This window comes from Phyllostomus discolor, chromosome 8 (assembly GCF_004126475.2).
Source record: "Phyllostomus discolor isolate MPI-MPIP mPhyDis1 chromosome 8, mPhyDis1.pri.v3, whole genome shotgun sequence".
Classification (NCBI taxonomy): Eukaryota; Metazoa; Chordata; class Mammalia; order Chiroptera; family Phyllostomidae; genus Phyllostomus; species Phyllostomus discolor.
Window position 1 is genome coordinate 66830221 of NC_040910.2, and position 24527 is coordinate 66854747.

General features: G+C 40.2%; 1 protein-coding gene across 1 annotated transcript; it reads left to right on the plus strand.

Moving 5' to 3' along the window:
• The first annotated feature begins 21204 nt into the window (after window positions 1–21204).
• On the plus strand, window positions 21205–23022 carry LOC114515394 (phospholipid hydroperoxide glutathione peroxidase-like). Its single transcript, XM_028534691.1, has 2 exons — window positions 21205–21272; window positions 22371–23022. The coding sequence occupies exons 1-2, from the start codon at window positions 21205–21207 to the stop codon at window positions 23020–23022; spliced, it is 720 nt and encodes a 239-aa protein (XP_028390492.1).
• The last annotated feature ends 1505 nt before the right edge of the window (window positions 23023–24527 follow it).

Consider the following 24527-nt stretch of genomic DNA (forward strand, 5'->3'; position numbering starts at 1 on the left):
GGTAGGAGGGGTGGAGCTGGGGAGTCGGGGCAGGGGTGGTGGGGCTCGAGGACCTGGTATGGTGGCAGCAAGGCAGTAGTGACAAGGTGGCAGTGGTGGCTGGTAAAATGGGCAGTCCCACATTCACATGAGGTGGAAAAAAATAGGAGGGACACCTGGGGAGTGAGAGAACACAGCTCCAGGCCAGACCACATAGCCTAGGGCTCCAGAGCTGGAAGATAAAGCTTCATAACTTCTGGCTGTAAAAACCAGTGGGGGTTGAGGCAGTGAAAGAAACTGATCTCTCGGGAGAGTCCATTTAAAGAGCCCTCACAGTCCTAGAATATACACAAACCCACCCACTCTGGGAACCACCATCAGAGAAGCAGCTGAAGGGGTTCCAGTCACATACAGGTAGGGGGTGAAGTGACTGGAAATGGGGCAAGTGCTGAGCAAGCCTCCAGCAGTAAAACAGCATCATTTCCCCCTCCCTGCCCCCTGCCCCACATACAGAGCCACAAAGCAGTTGAAATGGGTTACCTCACCCTGGCGAATGCCTAAGACTCTACCCCCTTACAACTTAAAAGGTGTGCTAAGATAGAGTCAAAACAGTTCTACCTAATACACAGAAACAAACACAAAGAGGCTGCCTAATGGAGGAGACAAGAAATGTGGCCCAAAGGAAAAGAATAGAAATCAAGAAAACAGAAAAAAGAACTAAATGAAATGGGAGATATCCAACCTATCAGATGCAGAGTTCAAAACACCCAGTGGAAAGGATGTTCAGAAAACTTACTGAGTACAGCAAAAAGCATAAGGGAAGAAATGAAAGCTACACTAAGTGAATAAAGAAAATCCACAGGAACCAAAAGTGAAGGGAAGGAAGCTGGGGTTCAAATCAATTGATTTGGAACATAAGAAAGAAATAAACAATCAATGAGAACAGAATGAAGAAATAAGAATTCAAAAAAATGAGGAGAAAAAATAGACTCTGGGACATCTCAAAAGGAGATGCTTAGAATCATAGGGATGCTAGAGAATTAGAGGAAGAGTAAGAAATTGAAAACTTATTTGCAAAAATAATGAAAGAAAACTTCCCTAATTTGGTGAAGAAAATAGACATACAAGTCCAGAAAGCATAGACAGTCCCCATCAAGTTGGACCCAAAGACAGCCACACCATAATTAAAATGCCAAAAGTTAAAGATAAAGAGAGAGTCTTAAAGGCATCAAGAGAAAAGCAGAGAGTAACTTACAAAGGAGTTCCCATAAGGCTGTCAGCTGATTTCTCAAAAGAAACTTTGTAGCAAGAAATATTCAAACTGATGAAAAGCAAGGACCTACAACCAAGATTACTGTATCCAGAAAAGCTATCATTTAGAATTGAAGGGCAGATAAAGTATTTCCCAGACAAGGTAAAGCTATAGGAGTTCATCATCACCAAGCCCTTAATATATGAAATGTTAAAGGAACATATCTTAAAAAAGAAGAAAATCAAAACGATGAACATTAAGATGACAACAAACTCACAACTATCAACGACTGAATCTAGAAAACAAAAACAAACTAAGCAAACAACTAGAACAGGAACAGAACCATGGAAATCATTTAAAGGGTTATCAGGGGGAGGAAGAAGGGAGAGAATGAAGGAAAAGATACAGGTATTAAAAAGCATAATTGGTAGGTACAAAATAGACAGGGGAATGTTAAGAATAGTATGGGAAGCCCTGGCTGGTGTAGCTCAGTGGGTTGAGTGCAGGCTGCGAATCAAAATGTCATAGGTTCAATTCCCAGTCAGGGTACATGCCTGGGTTTCAGGCCATGACCCCCAGCAACTGCATGTTGATGTTTCTCTCTCTCTCTATCTATCTCCCTCCTTTCCCTCTCTAAAAATAAATAAAATAAACTCTTAAAAAAAAAGAATAGTATGGGAAATGAAGATGCCAAAGAACTTATATGCATAGTCCATAGACATGAACTAAGGGGCGTTGTTGCTGGAGGGAAGGGGGTACCAGGTGGAGGAAGGCAAAGGAGGAAAATTGGGATAACTGTAATGGCATAATCAATAAAATATACTTTAAAAAGAATAAGGGTGGAGAAAAACAGAGTTCACAATCAAAAGATTTGCACTTAAGGAATGTACAGGAGAATGTACTTCAAGAGAAGGAAAATGAAGATAGAAATTTATTCAGATGCACAAAGTCATGATAAAGTAAAAATTCAATCCAAGGAGTTACATTTGGATAAAGAGTAATATTTATAACAATATCTTTGAAGACTTGAAGAAAAATAAACTACTCAACAAAAAATAGCAGGCATGTTGGGAAGGAGTAATCAAATTAAAATTGTTTTATTCTTTGTGTTTTTGATAGAGGATTAAAATATTGTTTAGTTCTAGACTCTGTTAAGCTAAATGTGTATAATAAAATTCCAAGGGTCATGACTAAAAAAAAATAATATGTAAAACTATAAATCATCACAGAGTAAAAGTTGGGATGAGAAATTTAAGGAAAAGAAAACCCTTAATCAAAACAAAGAGCAAGAAAGGAGAAAAAATAGCACACATAAAGCAAGGCAATGTAATGGTGGACTCTAAAGTTCACATCAGTCCTTACACTAAAAATAACCAGCAAATACAAACAAAATACAAAAAAAAATATCTTTTTGAGGATTTCAGAGTTAAGAGGCAAAAAATAATTATAGGATAAAAACTAAGGTTAAAAGGAATTGAGAAGTGGCTACCTCATTACTTAGAAGTTACATGATTATTTAGAAGTTGTGGATGAGAAACTAAGGAGCTTAGCATTAATTTTGGCAGCTTCTTGGCACTCAAAAAATAAAAATGGAGTTCATAGTCCACCTTGGGGAGGAGTTTGGAAAAAAACAGAAAAAAAGAGCAAATGATAAACAGAGATCCATATAATGAAGTAATCAGGTACAGATTTTAAAGTAACTATTCTTAACATGACCAAGTAAATAGAAGGTAAAACTGAATATTTCTTCGGAGAACTAAAAACAATAGAAAAATAAATGGAAATCCTTGAACTAAAAAATACAAAAAACAAAATGAAGACATAGATGAGTTTAATTTTAAATTAGATGCAGCTAAAATCAGTGAACAGGAAGACAAGCTAGAAGAAAATAACCAGAATGGAGCATTACAAAAAAAGTAGGAAACAATACAGAAAATAGTGTATGGAACAGAATAAAAAAATATCAAATGTGTTGTTTACATTTAAGGAGAAAAAGGAGGGAGTGATAATATTTAAAGAGAAAAGGTGTGAAATTTTTCTAAACCTCACAAGACAAATCAAATATTCAAAAAGCCGACAATGTATCATAAAGATCAAAATTAAAGAAATTCAAAAGAAGACATATTATCATATTGAAAATACAAAACAATGAGAAAAATCTTAAAAGCAGTCAAAGGAAAAGATTATCTTTTCTTTTTTTTGAGGTTGGCTTCTAGGGAGTCATATCTGTCCTTTTATTTTATTTTATTATTTTTTATTGTTGTTCAAGTACAGTTTTCTGCCTTTTCCCTCACCCCTCCCCACCACGACTTTAAAAGAAAAACAATTTATAGACAGTAGATTTGTCTACCTAAATAATCAAAGCCAAAAGTTAGTGGAATTTTATCTCACAATGTAAAAAGAATATAACTGGCCCTCCTAGAATTTTCTGCAAAATAAAAACTATGTTAAAACAATGGAGTATGTGTTTATATAATTATCACCAACATGACCATGCTAAAGAAAGAACTAAAAGGTCTTCTCCAAGTAAAGGTTGTGATACAAATAGACCTCCAAAATACCGCAGAGGAATAAAGAGCAATGTACAAGGGATATAGTGAGTAAATCTAAATTAATATGAATGTCCAAAAAATTAATATCTGTGCATGTAAATTTTTAAGAATATATAGCAAAAATGGCAAATGAGTATGAGCAGAGATAATGAAGTTAAGAGTTCTCAACTTATTATATAGGAAAGGGTAAATTATCTATTCATTTTAGACTTTAATAAGTCATGAATGTAATAGTAATTTCATGAAAAGAAAAAGCATATAATTACTACACTAAGAGGAGCAAATATGTAATAAAAATTAAATTAAAATGAGTCTAGAAAGGAAAGAAAATGGAGACAATTAATGAGGCAAATAATGTAAGTTAATGTAAGAACAGTCAGAATATAGATTCATACCTAAATATATTAGTAATGACATTAAATATAAATGGACTAAAAGGCTGTCTGATTGGATTTGAACACACAAATACACATACATGCACACACAATCTTGTATGCTTCTTTAAAAAGGTAAATCTAAAATAAAAGTTACAGAAAGATTAAAGTTTAAAAAGGTGGAATAAAATACATCATGGAACAATGAAACAGAAGAAATCTGATATAGCTATATTTATATCAGAAAAATAGGTGTTAAGCAATAAACATTGCAATGGATAAAAAAAGAGCACTTTGTAATGGCAAAGGGTTACAGTTCATCAGGCATATGGAAGAATTATAAATCTGTGTGTACTAATACACAGTCTCATAATCAATGAGATTATAGAACCTATAAGGAGAATAGGCAAACAAAAAATCATAGTGAAAACTGTAGATACTCTGGTTTATCCACTAGCTTTCCACTCAGGATGAAGGTCTTCATTCCCCAATCACTGGGAATGTTGACTCCTGATGAGTCATTCTAAGTTTGTGACCTTTGCCTGGAGACAACCCACAACCATGTTGGGGGTATAAAGCAAGCCTCAACAATGTCTGATGTTAAATTAATACAGAATTAATACATATTCCCTAACTATTTGTATTAAGTTAAAAGTCAATAAAAGCTAAGGTAGAAATCAATATCAAAAGATAACTAAGTACATAATACCCAAATATATCTGAAAATCAAGAAAACTATTTCTAAACTCATTTCTTAAATTATTTTGAAAATTAGAAATATTTTGAACAAAATGATAATGAAAATTAGACAAAAACTTGTGGGATGCAGAAAAACAATACTTAGGGAAATGAGTAGACTTAAATGCATATATTAAAAATAAAAACATTTTGGGAAACTTCCGACCAAGATGGAGGCATAGGTATACACACTGTGTCTCCTTGCACAACCAAAAGAAGGACAACAACAATTTAAAAACAACCAGAACTGACAGAAAATCAAATTGTATGGAAGTCCAACAACCCAGGAGTTAAAGAAGACACATTCATCCAGACTGGTAGGAGGGGCAGAGTCAGGAAGCAGGGTGGAGAGGGCTTGAGTCAAAGTGGGGCTGGGGGACCCAGTGAGGTGACAGATCCTGGAAGAGGGTATGGCGTGCAAGGCAGCTGGCAGACTGGACGGTCCCACATCCACTCGCAGATAAATCAGGAAAAACTGGGTAGCAGGACAACCCAGGGGCCCAGCACAGGGAAATAAAGCCTCAAACGACCGATGGAAAACACCTGTGGGGGTTGAGGTCCCAGGAGAAACTCCCAGCCTCACAGGAGAGTTCATTGGAGAGACCCACACGGTCCCAGGACATACACAAACCCACCCACCCAGGAATCAGCACAAGGAGGGCCCAATTTGCTTGGGGGAAGCAGGGAAAGTGACTGAAATTCGGCAGAGAGCAGAGCAAGCACCACTGTTCCCTCTAAGACCGCTTCCCCACATAGAGCATCACAACCCAGTGACATAGGTTACCCCACCCAGGGTAATACCTAAGGCTCCACTCCTCACTATGTAACAGGCATGTTGAGGAAAAAAAAATGGCCCAAATGAAAGAACAGATCAAAGCTCCCCCCCCAAAAAAAATACAACTAAGTGACAAAGAGGTAGCCAACCTATCAGATGCACATTTCAAAATACTGGTAATCAGGATGCTCACAGAATTGGTTTAACTTGATTGCAGATTAGATAAAAAATGAAGGCTATGCTAAGTGAAATAAAGGAAAATGTACAGGGAACCAATAGTGATGGGAAGGAAACCGGGACTCAAATCAACAGTGTGGACCAGAAGGAAGAAAGGAACGTCCAATTAAAAAAAAAAATGAAGAAAACAAGAATTAAAAAAAAAAATGAGGAGAGGCTTAGGAACCTCCAGGACATCTTTAAACGTTCCAATATCCAAATTATAGGGGTACCAGAAGGAGAAGAGGAAGAGCAACAAGTGGAAAAGTATTTTGAACAAATAATAAAGGAGAACTTCCCCATTCTGGCAAAGGAAATAGACTTCCAAGAAGTCCAGGAAGCTCAGAGAGTCCCAAAGAAGTTTGACCCAAAGAGAAACACACCAAGGCATATCATAATTACATTAGCCAAGTTAAAAATGAAGGAGAGAATCCTAGAAGCAGCAAGAGATAAGGAGGTAGTCATCTACAAAGGAGTTCCCATCAGACTGTCAGCTGATTTCTTAAAAGAGACCTTGCAAGCAAGAAGGGGCTGGAAAGAAGTATTCCAAGTCATGAAAGGCAAGGACCTACACCCAAGATTGCTCCATCCAGCAAAGCTTTCATTCAGAATGGAAGGGCAGATAAAGTGCTTCCCAGATAAGATCAAGTTAAAGGAGTTCATCATCACCAAGTCCTTATTATATGAAATGTTAAAGGGATTTATCTAAGAAAAAGAAAATAAAAAACATGTACAGTAAAATAACAGCAAACTCACAGTTCTTAACAACCACACCTAAAACAAAACAAAAAACAAACTAAGCAAACAACTAAAACAGGAATAGAACCACAGAAATGGAGATCACATGGAGGGTTAGCAACAGGGGAGTTGGAGGAGGAGAGAGGGAGAAAAGGTACAGAGAATAAGTAGCATAAATGATAGGTAGAATATAGATAGGGGGAGGGTAAAAATAGTATGGGAAATATAGAAGCCAAAGAACTTATATGTGCCCTGGCTGGTGTAGCTCAGTGGATTGAGCGCAGGCTGGGAACCAAAGTGTCCCAGGTTCGATTCCCAGCCAGGGTATATGCCTGGGTTGCAGGCCATAACCCCCAGCAACCGCACATGGATGTTTCTCTCTCTCTCTCTATCTCCCTCCCTTCCCTCTCTAAAAATAAATAAATCTTAAAAAAAATAACTTATATGTATGACACATGAACATGAACTAGATGGGGGTAATGTGGGTAGGAGGGGGTGTGCAGGATGGAGAGGAGTGAAGGGGAGGAAATGGGACAACTGTAATAGCATAATCAATAAAATATATTTAAAAAATAAAGAAATTTTGAAAATCAGTGAATTTTCACTGAATCTAAAATAGCCTTAGCCTCATAAAGTTTTCATTGTTTATATAAATATGTTTAAATTAAATGAACAAGTGTAAAACAACAAGCAAAATGTCAAAGCAGACTCTAAAATCTGTGTGAAATTGCAAGGGACCCTGAATAGCCAAAACAATCCTAAAAATAATAAACAAAGACACTTAGTACAAAGCAGCCCTGGTCAGGTAGTTCAGTTGGTTCGAATGTTGTCCTAATATGCCGAAGTTGAATGTTCAATCTCAAGTCAGGGCACATACAAGACACAACCAATGAATGCATAAGTAAGTGAACAACAACAAATCAAATCTCTTTTTAAAGTCAATCAATAAATAAAAATTTTAAACTTCCTACAAAGCTACAGTAATTAAATAGTGTGGTATTGGCCTAAGGATAGCATAAGGATAGACATGTAGAGCAATAAAGAATTGAGAGTCTACAAATAAACCAATACATCTATTGCCAATTGATATTCCACAAGGATACTAAGGCCCTTTAATATGGAAAAGAATAGTCTTTTCAATAAATGGTTTGGGACAATAGTCACATGCAAAATACTGAATTTGTACTTTTACATCACACCATATAGAAAAAACAGAAAAATTAACTAAAAATGGGTTAAACCCCAAATATAAGAGCTAAAATAATAAAACTTTTAGAAGGAAACAGGGATAAATCTCTGTTGACCTTGGATTTGGTAATGGGTTCTTAAATATAATGTCATAAGCATGAGCGACAAAAGAAAACATAGATGTATTGGACTGCATCAACATTATATTAAAGTACATTATCAAGAAAGTGAAAAACAAACTATAGAATGAAAGAGGATATCTGCAAATCTTGTACAGTCACGTCCTATATAACAATATTTTTGTCAAAAAAAGATGCATATATAGTGGTGGTTTCATAAGATTACAATAAATTACAATGACAGTGTTTGTGATGGTGAAAGAAAAAACTAGACCCACTTAAGATGCTAAATTTAAGGCTAGCTCTGTGTAGTTTAAATAGACAGGAGCTCACTGTGCTGTCCACAGGCCAGCCCACAGCTGAGCAAAGAGCTAGGTAGCCTCCCACCCACCTACCTGCTCCCCACACACACTCTCTGCCCACAAACTTCTGTGTACAAACTCACTTGTCTTCCCTCCAAGTCCAGTTCTTCTGTCTCCTCCTCTCTCTGTTTCCTCTCCCTTTATTCTCTCTCCCTTACTCCTTCTTCCCTCTCTCCCTTCTCCTCTGGCCTCCCTCCTCAGCTCTCCCCACCACCCAGCAAGTGCACATACATACACTTCATATGTTATACCATAATTGTACTGCCTCTTTTCTGCACTAGACTACAGAGATATCTGCCTTTGTGTTACAATTACCACCAGCACAACAACAAAATTGCCTAGTGACACATTTCTAAGTCATATCTCTGTTGTTAAGCAGTGTGTGACTGTATCTGATAAGGAATTTGTATCTAGAATATATAAAGATTTATAAGAAAAAGAAAATCCTATTTCAAAAGTGGACAAGGGAACTGAATATACATTTTTCCAATGGAGGTATACGAATGGTCAACAAGCACATGAAAAGATGCTCAGTGTCATTAGTTGTCACACAAATGCTAGTCAAAACCACACTGACACATACTTCACATCCATTAAGGTGGCTAGCATCAGAAAGCCATACAATAATATGTTGCAGAGGTTGTGGAAAAATCTGAATCCTTATCACTGCTCATGGGAATGCAAAATGGCGCAGGCACTTTGGAAAACAGCTATGGAAGTTCCTCAAACAGTAAACATATGACCAACAATTACACTCCTTGTACCATATTCACCTCAAGAATTGACAATATATGTTCACATAAAAATGTGTACATGAATGTTTGTGTAGCAGCATTTTATAACATCCTAAAGATGACCACAATGCAAAGTTCCTATCTCTGATAAACAAACAGTGTATGTTCATACAACAGAATATTATTTGACCAATAAAAAGAAATGAAGTATGATAATGCATACATCAATCTGGAAAACATTATGCAAAATGAAAGTACCCAGTCACAAAGGACAACATATTGTATTGATTCCATTTATGTGAAATGTCCAGCACAGGCAAATATATAGAAAGAAAGTAGATTAATGGTTCTTCAGGGGCAGATGGACATGAGGGCTTGGAGATTATAGCTAAGTGTGTGGGGCTTCTTTCCAAGGTGATACAAAATGTTCAAAGTCTGTGCTGATGCTTGAATATGCCTGTGAATATACTCGAACCATTATATACTTTAAATGGATAAGTGGTATTGTTTGTGAATTATATCTCAATAAAACTTCAAAAAGTTTTATTGAGATATAAAAAGTTATTAAAAAGAAAATCAAGTGTTGCAGGTTTGATTCCCAGTTAGGGTACATGCCTGGGTTGCAGGCCATGGCCCCAGCAACCACACATTGATGTTCTCTCTCTCTCTCTTTCTCTTTCTCCCCCCCTTCCCTCACTAAAAATAAATAAATAAACCCTTTTAAAAAAAGGAAATCAAGATAAAACTAAGAAAAGCTGAAAAGGAGAGGATCCAAGATGGAGGCAAAGGTGGTCGCACTGTACCTCCTTGCGCAACCAAAACTAAGGACAACAAGAATTTACAAACAAAAAACAACCAGAACAGAGAGAAATGAACCAAACGGAAGTCTGAATACCATACATCCTGTCCAGTAAGGAGAGGCGGAATTGGAGGCCTATGGAGAGGAGAGGGATTGAGGGGCACCGGCAGGAAAAATCGGTGGCTGGCAGATGCACCTGCAGGGCCCACACTACAGCTGATGGACCAGTGGTAGACCCTGGGCAAGGGAGGTGTCGAGCAGACCCAGTGAGGTGCGCAAGGCAGCTGGCTGTCAGCAGCCACACATTCGCATGCAGAACTAAGCGAAAACAGGCAGCTCGACACAGACATCACAACCCAGGGACCTAGTGCCGGGAAACAAAGACTGAAGGCACCAATTGAAAACACCTGTGGAAGCTGAGGCTGGGAGATTCCCTCAGCCACACAGGAGGCTCCTTGGAGAAACCACAGGAGTCCAAGAGAGTGCACAAGCCCACCTTCCCGGGAGTAAGCACGAGAGGGGACCAATTTGCTTGTGGGAAGCGGCAAGGGAGACTGGAGTCTGGTCTCCACTGTGAGAGCACAGTGGGCGCCATTGTCCCCTCTCGAACCCTGCCTCCACATACAACATCACAACCAGCAACTGAGGTGCCCTGCCCTGGTGAACACCTACGGCTCCACCCCTCATACAGAACAGGTGAGACCAGACCAAAGGAAAAAAAAATAAAGTAAAAAAAGATGGCTCAAACAGAGTTAAAAGCCCCGAGACCAATTTTTTAAGTGACCAAGAAATAGCCACCTATCAGATGCACAGTTCAAAGGCACTGGTGATCAGAATGCTCACAGAATTGGTGGACTTTGGTCTAAATAGATGAACGAATGCAGATTACAATAAGTGAAATGAAGAAAAATGCACACGGAACTAAGAGTGATGGAAAGAAAACTGGGTTTCAAATCAATGGACGGGACCAGAAGGAGGAAGGAACAACCAAACAGAAAAGAATGAAGAAACAAGAATCCAAAAAAATGAGGAGAGGCTTAGAACTTCCAGGACACCTTTAAACGTTCCAATATATGAATTATAGGGGTACCAGAAGGGGAAGAGGAAACACAACAAGTGGAAAAGTTATTTGAACAAATAATAAAGGAGAACTTCCCCAATATGGGGAAGGGAAGGGAAGGGAAGGGAAGGGAAGGGAAGGGAAGGGAAGGGAAGGGAAGGGAAGGGAAGGGAAGGGAAATAGACTTCCAGGAAGTCCAAGAAGCTCAGAGAGTCTCAAAGAAGTTGGACCCAAGGAGGAACACACCAAGGCACATCATAATTACATTACCCAAGATAAAAATGAAGGAGAGAATTCTAGAAGCAGCAAGAGATAAAGGGGCAGTCACCTACAAAGGAGTCCGCATCAGAATGTCAGTTGATTTCTCAAAAGAGATCTTGCAGGCAAGAAGGGGCTGGAAAGAAGTAATCCAAGTCATGAAAGGCAAGGACCTACATCCAAGAATACTCTATCCAGCAAAGCTTTCATTTAGAATGGAAGGGGAAATAAAGTGCTTCTCAGATAAGGTCAAGTTAAAGGAGTTCATCATCACCAACCCCCCATTTCATGAATGTTATAGGGACTTATCTAAGAAAAGAAGATTAAAAAGCATGGATAGTAAAATGACAGCAAACTCACAATTATTAACCACACCTAAAAAAAAAAAAAACTAAGCAAACAACTAGAACAGGAACAGAACCACAGAAATGGAGATCACATGGAGGCTTAGCAACAGGGAAGTGGGAGGAGGAGAGAGGGGGGAAAAGTATAGAGAATAAGTACCATAGACAATAGGTACAAAATAGAGGGGGAGAACAGGAATGGTGTGGGAAGTGTAGAAGTGAAAGAACTTATGACACATGGCCATGAACTAAAGGGGGGGAATGTGGGTGAGAGGGGGTGGGCAGGGGGAAGGGAGTGAAGGAGGAGAATGGGACAACTGTAATAGCATAATCAATAAAATATATTAAAAAAGAAAAAAAGAAAAGCTGAAAAGGAGAGTAGGGCTAAAGACAAAATTAATCATATATTTAAAAACTCACTGAAAATTAAAAATACGAGCTGATTTTGTAAAGACAATAATGTTGATAATTCTTGTCAAGTCTCGTTTCTAATAAAAATGCTAGAAAAAATAGTAATAGAAAGCTCTTTGAATTGATAATGACTTTACCTAATTCAAACATAATATATAATATAAAACTATTCCAATGAAAATCAGGAATAAGCAATGGTTGGAAGAAGTTTAATGGATTAGAATAAGAAAACCATGAGGACAGACTAGATATTGAAATGAAAAGGTAGAGTGATCATTATTTTCAGATGCCATAATCACATATGTTGAAAACATAAGAATATTTCAGAATTCATAAGAGAATCTGGTAAAGTGGCTCGATGGGCATTTAAAGAATGATAACCAATCTTCTAATGGGGCATCTCTGTGGAGGCTGGCTTTTTGAGATAAATATGCACTGCATTTGTAGTTTGAAGGGAAGGTAAACAACAGCAAAAAAAAATAATAAAGGTAAGGTAAAGTCTCTCAATGCAACAAAAATATTTCTGATAAAATTAAGTATATTTGAGTTTCACAGGGACTTGGGGAATCAGAAACCTGAGGCCACTCCACACCACCTAGCAGCTTCATCCCAAACCCTGTCAGCTTCCAGCAGGTCTCTCTGCTGTTAAGATTCTGTGGCTGGATTTCTATGAAATTCATATGAAAACAATAATTTTCCAACAAGAGAAGTTTTCTGGGGTCACACTATCTTCTCCCCTTTGTGTGTATAATGGTATTTTCCTTTAGGAGTGGCTTTTAAGTTAGGCCAAGAAAATTCAGGCAATTTGACCTTAAAAAGGGGAAAGATGGGAACTAGCCAGTGCTTACAATCCTCTCCAAATCTAATGACTATGACCTGTTGTCTGGGCTCAACAGCATCTTTTTTTTTTTTTTTTTGAGAGCAAACTGGAAAAACAAAGAAAAGTCTACTAGATATAGGGGTGATGAATCATCTTTAAAAATAATCCATAAGAACCTATGCACCCCAATGTTCATAGCAGCACAATTTACAATAGCCAAGCGCTAGAAGAAACCTAAGTGCCCATCAGTAAATGAATGGATCAGAAAACTATGGTACATTTATACAATGGAATACTATGCAGCAGAAAGAAGGAGCTCCTACCCTTTGCGACAGCATGGATGCAACTGGAAAGCATTATGCTGAGTGAAATAAGCCAAGAGGTGAAAGACAACTACCGTAAGATCTCACCTTTCAGTGGAACCTAATCAACAAAACAAACAAGCAAGCAAAATGTAACCAGAGACATTGAAATTAAGAACAATATGACAGTAACCAGAGGGGAAGTGGGAGGTGATAATGGGAGGAAAAGAGGGAAGAGTTTTCAGGAATAACTGTAAAGGACTCATGGACAAAACAAAGGGGAGGTGGAATCGTGGGAAAGAGTGGGGATGGCCAGGGGTGTGGTAGTGGTCGGGGGGAAATGCAGACAAATACATATGAACAACAATAAAATAAAAAAAAATAAAAAGAATAATATCATAAGCACCATTTACTGAATAATTTACACATTTTCTCCTTTATTGATTTAGTCTTATTCTCATTTTTTGTTTTTTAATATATTTTATGATTACGCAATTACAGTTGTCACATTATCCCCCTTCATTCCTCTCCACCCTGCACACCCTCTCTCACCCACATTTCCCCCCTTTAGTTCATGGCCATGTGTCATAAGTTCTTTAGCTTCTACATTTCCCATACTAGTCTTGCCTTTCCCCTGTCTATTTTCTACCTACCATCTATGCTACTTATTCTCTGTACCTTTTCCCCCTCTCCTCCTTGCACTCCCCTGTTGCTAACCCTCCATGTGATCTCCATTTCTGTGGTTCTGTTCCTGTTCTACTTTGTTTAGTTTGTTTTTGTTTTTGTTTTTGTTTTTGGGCAGTGTGGTTGGTGATGATATAACTCCTTTAACTTGACCTTATCTGAGAAGCACTTTATCTGTCCTTCCATTCTAAATGAAAGCTTTGCTGGATAGAGCAATCGTGGATGTAGGTCCTTGCCTTTCATAATTTGGAATACTTCTTTCCAGCCCCTTCTTGCCTGCAAGGTCTCTTTTGAGAAATCAGCTGACAGTCTGATGGGCACTCCTTTGTAGATAACTACCTCCTTATCTCTTGCTGCTTCTAGGATTCTCTCCTTCATTTTTACCTTGGCTAATGTAATTATGATGTGCCTTGGTGTGTTCCTCCTTGGGTCCAACTTCTTTGCGACTCTCTGAGCTTCTTGGACTGCCTGGAAGTCTATTTCCTTTGCCAGAATGGGGAAGTTCTCCTTCATTATTTGTTCAAATAACTTTTCCAGTTGTTGCTCTTCCTCTTCTCCTTCTGGTACCCTTATAATTCAGATGTTGGAATGTTTAAAGATGTCCTGGAGGTTCCTAAGCCTCTCGTCATTTTTTTTGAATTCTTGTTTCTTCATTCTTTTCTGATTGTATGTTTTTTCTTCCTTCTGGTCCACTCCATTGATATGAGACCCAGCTTTCATTCCATCACTATTGGTTCCCTGTGCTTTTTTCTTCATCTCACTTATTGTAGCCTTCATGTTTTCATCTAATTTGTGACCAAAATCATCCAATTCTGTGAGCATCCTGATCACCAGTGCTTTGAACAGTGCATCTGATAGGTTGGCTATCTCTCAGTCACTTAAAAGTACTGATCATGGGGCTTTTAATTCTGTTTGAGCCATTTTTTTCCTTTGGTCTGGTTGCACCTGTTATGTATGAGGGGTGGAGCCTTAGGTGTTCACCAGAATGGAGCACCCAAGTCACTGGGTTGTGACGTATGTGGGGGTGGGGTCCGAGAGGGAACAATGGGGCTTGCTCTGCTCTCTGTCAGACCCCAGTCCCTTCTGCTGCTTCCCCCAAGCAAACTGGGACCCTGTGGTGCCAATTCCGATGTGGATGGGCTTGTGCACCCCGTGGGACTTTCCAACAACCTCTCCTGTGAGGCTGGGAGTATCTCCCGGTGCTTCAACTCCCACAGGTGTTTTCAATCAGTGCCTCAAGTCTCTCTTTCCCAACACTGTGATCCTGGGTTGCACGCAGTGCCTTGCTTCACAATCACCTCCTCACTGGGTCTACCAGCTGCCGTTTCTTCCGCTCAGGGTCCACCCACTGTGGTCTTTCGTGCCCCAGATACCTTATGTCCCAGTCCCAATACTCTCTGCAATATGCTCTGTGACCCACACCCGGCTGCCTAACTCCACCCCTCATACCAGTCTGGATGGGCATGTCTATTTTAACTTCTTGGTTGTCCAACTTCCATACAGTTCAATTTTCTGTCAGTTCTGGTTGTTATTCTTTTTCTAAATTGTTGTTGTCCCTATCTTGGTTGTGTAAGAAGGCACAATGTGTCTATCTATGCCTCCATCTTGGCCGTAAGTCCTTATCCTCATTTTTAAATTGAGGAATCTGAGCCTTAAAAAATGTAAATAATTGACCTAAGGTCAGAAAAGTTGATGAAGTTGGAGTTTCTATAAAATGATAACCACCTCCATCTTTCTGTACCTCACCCCAGGGTCCCATACATATTAAGAACTTATTGAAATGGGTTATATGACCAAACAAATATTTTCTCCCTCATCTAGGCTCCACTCTTTCCTAGGTGTGGAAAAAATTAAGCCACTTTATCCCTTCCCTGACTCTAAATTTGCCTGCTCTCTCTATGTATAATGTTAAAGGTCAGAAAATAAAGAGTGAAAACCTCTTATTTCTCTGGGAAATTAATCAAGTGAATGAAAGTACTTACGGAGAAATATTTGCATAAGACATCAAAATGAAATGACCAACAGCACAAGTAGTACATAAAATGATTTGGGTAAGAAAATACATTTGCATTTATATTAACATCTTGCAGACATTTCTTTCCATGTGTACACTTTTGTTTTTTCTTTTTTTATTTGTTTTCCTTTTTATTTAATTATGAACATCTGAACAGCCTTGGATATAAACTAAATTTCACTGGGAGATCCCAGCTACTGGTTAGGATGCCCTGCACTGGGTAAAGGCAATTAAAAATGATGAGTCTTGTCCCAGATATGCAGAGGGGTGCCCAACCCCCATTATTTGTGACTTCCAAGAATCCACCCCCTTCCTGCAGAGCCCCAGAGCTGGCTGTGCAGCTGCTCAAAGGGTTGTACCAAATTCCACTGCTGGAAAGGAAACCACAAATATCAGAGCTGCACTCCTCAGTTAGATGCCTCTCAGTCACCTTTTGATCCCGGGATCCTTACACTCAGTTTGCCTGCTTGCCAGAGCCTCAGCGTCTGGCCTTAAGAATAATACTTACACTCCTCCCCCCAGCTCTTGAATGACAACATTTTTCTTACAGTACTTTAATGCTCTAATAAATTCCTCAGTTGTGGTTAGCACACCAGACTATTTAGACATAGTCCACAAACTGTTTGGACTGCAGGGGAGGTTCTGGCGTTCACATTTTCAGGCTGGTTCAGATCGCTCCTGAGGACTCAGATGTAAGACTAGGTCTTCAGGAAGATGCGTTAACGGGCTTCTGAAATGAAAACATCACACACAAAGCAGCCTGCATAATCAGGCACACACAGCATGGACAATGTTAGTTCATTCAGTGGCTTTCAGGTGAAATCACATAGTCTGATTTTGTCACAGGGGGAAAAGAGAGTGACTCAGGAGAGATTTGCTGTGGCAGTCAAGGTGAATTACTAAGAACTGCTTGGAATCCAGGGTGCTCTGTGGATCCCAGGCTCTGGGGTGATACCACTGATTGTAGGTTTGTTTTATTTGCCTTGTTTTTGGGTTAAAAAGATTTCAGAAGATTCTCCAAAGACTATCAAGGCCCATGCTATGGCTGTTGAGTAGTTGAAATGTGCCTAGTTAGGAATGAGGAATTTAATATTTTACTTTATTTAAGCTTAATCAATTTAAACGTAAAAAACTATTTGATTTAGTTATTGGAACACTGTTAAGTATATTTGATACAAATTGAGTATGTAAATCTTTTCAACCACAAATTTTATGAAATACGAATAAAGTATTTCTGGAAATTTAGTACTCAAGTTGAGATATGTGATAAACATTCAATATACATAAGATTTTGAAGACACAATATTAAAAAGAAAGTATTTTATCAAAAATTTCTTTAGATCAACTCCATGTTGAAATAACACTTTGGACAAACTGAGTTAAATGCTATATAAAATTAACATTTATTTATTTACTTTTTAAAGGTGGCTACTAGAAAATTGTAAGCCATGTCTGAGACTCACATTATATCTTTGTTGGGCTTCATTGGTCTAAACCATGATGCTACTCCTGCTGGTTGAAAAGGACAGGCAGCTCTTACAGCATCATTTCTGCAATCGGATACCTACAGGCATCTTTAGATCCTATGAGCCGGGTCAACTAACGTTCTTGACAACTTCAAGCCTGTTGTCTAGAGTGACATGAAGGAGTCCAAGTTAAACCAAACTAAACCTATATTAACCCAGTCATCTGACAACTTCAACCTTGGGTCAGGTGCCCTAATGGACTGCAGTTTGCAGTGTTGTAAAGACAAACATTTGACACACAACAAATAGTGAGAAATGGAAAACAGTGTAATGAGACACAACATAAGATGTGGTGGGATTATTACATAAAATACAGGGAGTCCAGTTAAATTTGAATTTCAGATATACCACAAATTTTTTAATATATATATGTGCCAAGCAATCCATGGACATTCTGTGTTTTAATTTGCTAGCTCTGGCAATCCTGAGAAGCAAATCCTGACATGGCCCACAGAACATCAGATAGGAGAGGATTCTCTCTTCTTAGAAGAACCCAGACTGACTCTATAAGGGTCTGAGGATGTCCATAGAACTTTCTACTTTCTCTGGGAGACAAATAGTGCATATCTTGCTTTTGTTGCCTTTACTTCTGGATAAGATCTGAGTTCTGCTCAGTCCCTATGCTGTTTATAGATGAATGGGAACAGAGAGAGCAGTAGAACTGATACCTTTGCATTTATGACTTTTATCTTCATCCACAGCCTTTCACCGGTAAAAGCCATGTCTTCCTGTAGGAATGAGTTATAGCAGCCAGGCTATAGGACTTAGCAGATGGGATAAAACCCACAGGCAGACCTACACTGTCATAGAAACCATTCTGAAACAAGAAGGGAAAGAAACTCACAACTGCTAAAACTTCCATATTCTTCCCTTCCCCTCACAATGGCCAGCAGAGCTGAGAAGGGCCAAAGGACACTTTCTGCAATGAAAATACCACAATGGACAAGATACTAAGACCTAAGAACTCACTTGGATTCTTCACACTCCAACACATATTCCCATTTTAAGTTTGAAACAAAGTGGAGCAGACATCTATGCCAGTCAGTGAGGAGATGGAGAAGCAGCCTATTCCATATTGGTGGGCATGCGCCAAATGCAGGACCCCTCACACCACCATGGGGAAGGGTAGACCCCAAGTATCCCATCTACTGACACCTACCTAATAAAGGAGAACTTGATCCTTGAGTTCCCAGTTCTAGGATTCCAGAAGGATGAATTGCTGAGAAATGTCAGCTGCCATACTTTGCCAGAGATCAGTAAATCTTCCTTGCCCTCACAGATGGGCCACTTCAAATACCTTCTTCATTACCAACCCTGGTTTCTTAACCCTCTGCTGAATTTTAGTGGGTTATGGCACTTAAAACCCCTGCAAAATGTTACATTTCACTGATATTTGAGCTGACTGGCTTGTCTCATTTATGTGATTCTTCCCCTCAGACTTGTCATAATCAGAATATTCCCAGGAATTTCAAAGAACTGCTACAAAACCCTAAAGTAAAATTCTTTTAATTTAGAAATTTAATTAGGATATATGAAGTGGTGGATGGTAGGACCCTGTTAAAACAAAATCAAACAATTTCAGAAGAAGCCATCCTTCATGCTTGACTTCCTGAGTTGTTTTAATGCTACTTTGTTGGCCCACTCTTCCATCAGGTGTCAGGCCCTAGGCTTTTGCATATTTGTTCAGGAAATGCCTACAATGACTAGGCAACAATTCAAAGGCATCAGGAAACATTGTTAAGATTTTCAAGTGACACTTTTGTTCACCTATTTGCCCCAAAGAAAAGTATAACTATGGTCTATAGATATTTGAATATAAAATGTGTATAAATAAATATGTGAATAAGCTTATATAAATATCACTATAAACAAATAATAATGTCTTGGTGAGTTTTTGATACAGACCCTGGCTTGTGGGGTCCATGTCATTATGGATGAAATATGAGACAAATTCACATGGACTACTGAGTCCTGTGGACGAAAAGGGATGGCAAGCTTTTCTCTCAAGGGGAGCAAAAACCTTGGCCCTCACTCCAATGAGCTTTTATTGTCTTACTGGGCACATTACAAGAAGATTCTTATTAACTATGCACAGGCTTACTTTACATGGTTACCTTATACAGGAAACAAAGGAGAGGATGCTGGTAATCACATCACAGAAGAGAGATATTTGCAAATGAAAAGGCAAAAGTAGTAGAACTGGTTACACTCATCCTTGGAAGGTTTAGCATGGTTTTTAGGAAGTTGCTTTGCATTAAATGTCTTCAACTCAGGGTGAGGGAGTTTTAGCAAAAAGCAAGACTCATAGCGGCCTAGGTACATTGCAGGCCTGATTCCCCATGGGAAAACCTATCCGTAGGTGTGGGTCCTATGCATCTCCCAGGGGGGGCTGGTCCCACGTCACGCAGAGCGGCCTCCCGCAAGTTTTAAAATATAGAAAGAATCAAGATAAAATGGCATAAACAATGAAAGAATCAACAATGAAATATAAGTCAGAGGGTAAAAGGAGTAAAAGAGTTCTATGGTTTTTGCCTTTTCTGGGAAGAGGGTTAAAATATAAATTAGAATTAGATGCTGATACATGTATGTAACTTATTCTTTAGGAAAACCACTAACTCTTTGAAATAAGAAAAAGGGTTAAATGGAATAATAAGAACCAATCTGAGGCCTGCCCTTCTGCGCAGTGCTCTGGCCGAGTCAGGCTTGCCAGCATTGTTGTTACAGAACAACAAAGCAGGGGGCGGGGGGGAGGGCAAAGGACAATATACAATTACTGAAAGGAACCCCCCAGGTTCGTCATGTCCACCGCCAGAGGAAAGACGTCTCTCAATGCCAGAGATTTGTGAAAAAGAAAGGAAATGTTTATTTAGTACTATACTAACCTAAAGTAGTGACCTAATGTCTTCATCAAAATTCCAAAGTCCCTTAAAACACCCACAAATACACACAGCCCTTCCTTCACCCCTTTGCCCAGTCTGGGGTACCATATCTCAGAAAAAGAAATAGAAGTCTATGGCTCAGGCAGTGCCTGGTTCTTCCCAGTAATCCATCTCAGCTGGTAGGCCTCCCTCAGTTCCCATCACCATCAGCTATGCCGCTGGGATCTCTGCTAAAGCTGGGTGGTGATTCCCCCTTCTAAAGCTGCAGGGGTCCCCACTCTTCCAAAACCACATGGTTCTCTCTGCACAATGGATGTGGGAGTCTCCACTCTAGCAAAGCCTTGTGATTCTCTCTCCCAGGGCAGAGAGAGTCCCCATGTAACAGGGTGCAGCCAAGAGGGGGACCCCAAATAGGGATTTGAATGGGGTCCAGAACTCAAGGTGTTCAGGAAATATTAGGATGTCCTCCCCCCACCCAGGTGTGAGTTGGGGGAAGGGACAAATGGAGCAGGGCCATTGAGAGCTGTTTTGCATAGCAACAGCTTTGCAGCTAACCTTTGCTGTGGTCATTTAACATATCTACAACCTTTAACTGGTTACATGGATATGTTAAATAGCTGTGGCCATGCTCTGAGCCAGGGGAATGGAAGTAACTTCTCCACCAAGATGTAACTGGGGCCAGGTCCCCCGAGTTACAGCACCTGCATGGGAGCTTGGAGAAGATTGGCTCCATAATATAGGGCCACACCTGCCCAGACTCACGATGGCAGCCAAGTAAAGCTGGAAGGATATCAATGCTGGCAGGTGTAACTTATTGTAGAAGGAGTCGGAAATGGGGCTGTAGAGGAGGACTGGTGTGGGGATTTAAACCCAGATGCGGCAGCCATTGTGCAGAGAGGATCAATCGGCTGTGGCAATAGAAGAGAGAACCACTCGGTCTTTAGCAGAGTGGTGACTCCTGCAGTCCTGGGAGAGAAATCACCATGCAGGTTTGGCAGAGAATCACCACTCAGCTTTGGCAGAGTGGCGATGCCCCTCCTTGCAGCCATTGAGGAGGGAGAATGACACGGCTTTGGCAACATGGAGACTCCCACAGCCATTGTGCAGAAAGGACCACGCAGCTGGGGCAGTGGAGAGAGAACTACACAGTTTGGGCTGAGTGGGGACTCCCGTGGCCCTTGGAGAGAGAACCACAAGGCTTTGCCAGAGTGGGGTCCCCTGCAGCTGTAGAAGGGGGAACCACCATCCAGCTTTAGCAGAGATCCTGGCAACACAGCTGATGGAGATGGGAACCAAGTGAGGCCTACCAGCCAAGACAGATTACTAGGAAGAACCGGGGCTTCCTGAGTCATGGACTTCTATCTCTTTTCCATAGATATGGTACCCCAGACTGGGCAAAAGGGGGAAAGGAAGGACTGTGTGTGTTTGTGGGTGTTTTAAGGGACTTTGGAATTTTGATGAAGACATTAGGTCACTACTTTAGGCTAGTATAGTATTAAATAAACATTTCCTTTCTTTTTCACGAATCTCTGGCATTGAGAGACATCTTTCCTCCGGGGATGGACATGACAAACCTGGGGGGTTCCTTTTGGGTAATAGTACATTGCCCTTCGGCCCCTCTTGGTGCCCCTGTTGTTCTGTAACACCCACTCTGGCAAGGCCTTGTGGTTCTCTCTCCCAGGGCCACAGGAGTCCCCACTCTGCTAAAGACGGAGTGGTTCTCCCCTAATGGCTGCTGTGTCTGGGCTGCTGTGTCCCCATGCCAATCTTCCTCTGCAGTCCCATTTCCAACTCCTCCTACAGTTGGCTACACATGCCAGCACTTTCATATCCTTCCAGTTTCACTGGGCTGCCATCATGGGTCTGGCCAGGGGTGGCCCCATGTCATGGAGCCAATCTTCTCCAAGCTCCCATGCAGGTGCTGTAACTCGGGGGACCTGCCCCACAGTTACATCTTGGTAGGGAAGTTACTTCCATTCCCCTGGCTCAGAGCATGGCCACAGCTATTTAACATACCTATGCAACCAGTTAAAGGTTATAGATATGTTAAATGACCACACCAGAGGTTAGCTGCAAAATTGTTGCTATACAAAAGAGCTCTCAATGGGCCTGCTCCATGTGTCCTCTCCCCAGCTCACCTGTGGGGGAAGGGGGTGAGGACATCCTAATATTTCCTGAACACCTTGAGTTCTGGACCCCATTCAAATTCCTATTTGGGGCCCCCCCTTGGCTGTACCCTGTTACAGTGTGTGCATGTCCCACGAGGACTGGCACTGTGTTCAGCCCATGCACAAGTTCTCAGCCAAAAATATTCATGGGCACATGGATAACGTAGAAAAGCACTGGGGCTTTGTGTGCATCGTCACTAATGTGGCCTCTCAATGAGGCAAAACAGACATAAACTACATTCAGCTTATTGACCTGCATACCCGATATGCTGAGTATGGTTTACAGATTCTGACTTTCCCTTGCAACCAGTTCAGGAGGCAAGAGCCAGGGACTAATAATGCAGAGGTCAAAGAGTTCACTGCCAGCTATAATGTCAAATTTGATGTGTACAGCAAGATCTGTGTGAAGGGGGATGATGCCCACCTGCTGTGGAAGTGGATGAAAGTCCAGCCCAATGGAAGGGGCATCCTAGGAAATGCCATCACATGGAACTTCACCAAGTTCTTCATTGACAAGAAAGGTTGTGTGGTAAAGCTGTATGGTTCCATGGAAGAGCCACTGATCATAAAGAAGGACCTGCCCTGCTACCTGTGCTCCACAAGTGTGTACCCTCCAACTAAGCCCACCACCCATGCCCATCGGACCTTTCCACCTGGCACCCATAACATTCTGTCTAAACATCAGCTTGCTGGTGGGGCAGACCTGAGAACCTGGTACACCCTTGCATGAGGAAGGCTCTTGAGGCATCCCCACCCCCAGCTCTCTTGTGGGAATAAAACATACAAATTGGAAGAGAAAAAAAAAGAACTAATCTGAAAGAAGGCAAAAAGAAAGAGAAAAAATAGGACAGGGCAAATAGCATGCAGTAAGATGTTAGTTTTATCATTTTTAAACAGTTTTTATTGAGATATATTTGACAGATAACATAGTGTAAGTTTAAGGTAATTATGTGGGTGTGATACATTTATATTGCAATGATTGCCATTCTAGCATTAGCTAACACCTCTATCATGTCACATAACTATCATTTTTTTGTGTGTGTGGCAAGAATAATTAAGATCTAATCTCTTTGCAAGTTTGATTTTTATAATGCAATATTGTTGTCTATAATCACTATACTGTGCATTAGATTTCCAGCATTTATTTATCTACTTGTTGCAAAATTGTACCCTTAAATAACATCTTTCCTATTCTTCAGTCCCCAGCCCCTGGTAACCACCATTTTACTCTGTTTTTTATAAATTCATCTTTTAAGATTCCACATATAAGTTATATATAAAATGTTTGTCTTTTTCTGTCTGATTGGTCTCAGCATAGTATCCTCAAAGTGTATGCCTGCTGTTTCAAATGCAGGACTTCCTTTTTTCTCATAGTTAATAATATTCCATTGCATGTATATACCACATTTCTTTATATATTCTTTGGTTCATAGGCACATAAGTTGTTTCCACATCATGGCTGTTGTGAATAATATTGCAATAAACATAAGAGTGCATATATCTCTTCAATATCCTGTTTTCATTTCTTTAGGTTATATTCTCAGAAGAGGTATTGCTGGAGTATGTGTATAGAGGATACCGGCCTGCAGTATCCATCTTGGCTGCGGATGTTTGTCGAAACATGCTAAAAACATACACAGAGACAACCAAGTCCTGTGGGGAAATAGGAACAGAAGGGCTACTCTCTCTAGTGGGGAGAGCACCGTATCCATTCCCAAGCAGGTTTTTATTGAGAATATAGACTTAGTTTGTGGGTTCACAGTCTGGCAGAAAAGATCAAAAGATGTAAGCAACTTACAAAGGTGGGGACAGAACTCCTGCTGAGATTCTAGGGAAGGTTTGTGGTCTTTAACATATGAAAGAGCTACAGGTTCCAAAAGTTTCCTGCCTGTGCTTTTAAATTCCAAGTTAATAACATCCTCCAGCAAACAGATCTCACAGGATCTTGCATATTCTATGTCCCAGGCCTGATTACCCCTGGGGTCTGCCGTTTCTGGTCTGGGCTTCACCGCCCCTGCTATTTCCGCAGGCCTGAGTTAACAGAGAAGACAACGGCAGCCTGGAGACTTGGATTTCTCACATCTAAGAACAGAGGCTCAGGCTTTGACAAAGCCGAGGGGGCAGGGGTGAATGTCAATCACCCCTTCATTTCCACAGCCTCTCTCTCAGGGCATTCCCACATGATCGCGTCTTAGGTTCATTGACTGCCCGTCATTGACTGCCGATCATGCCAGG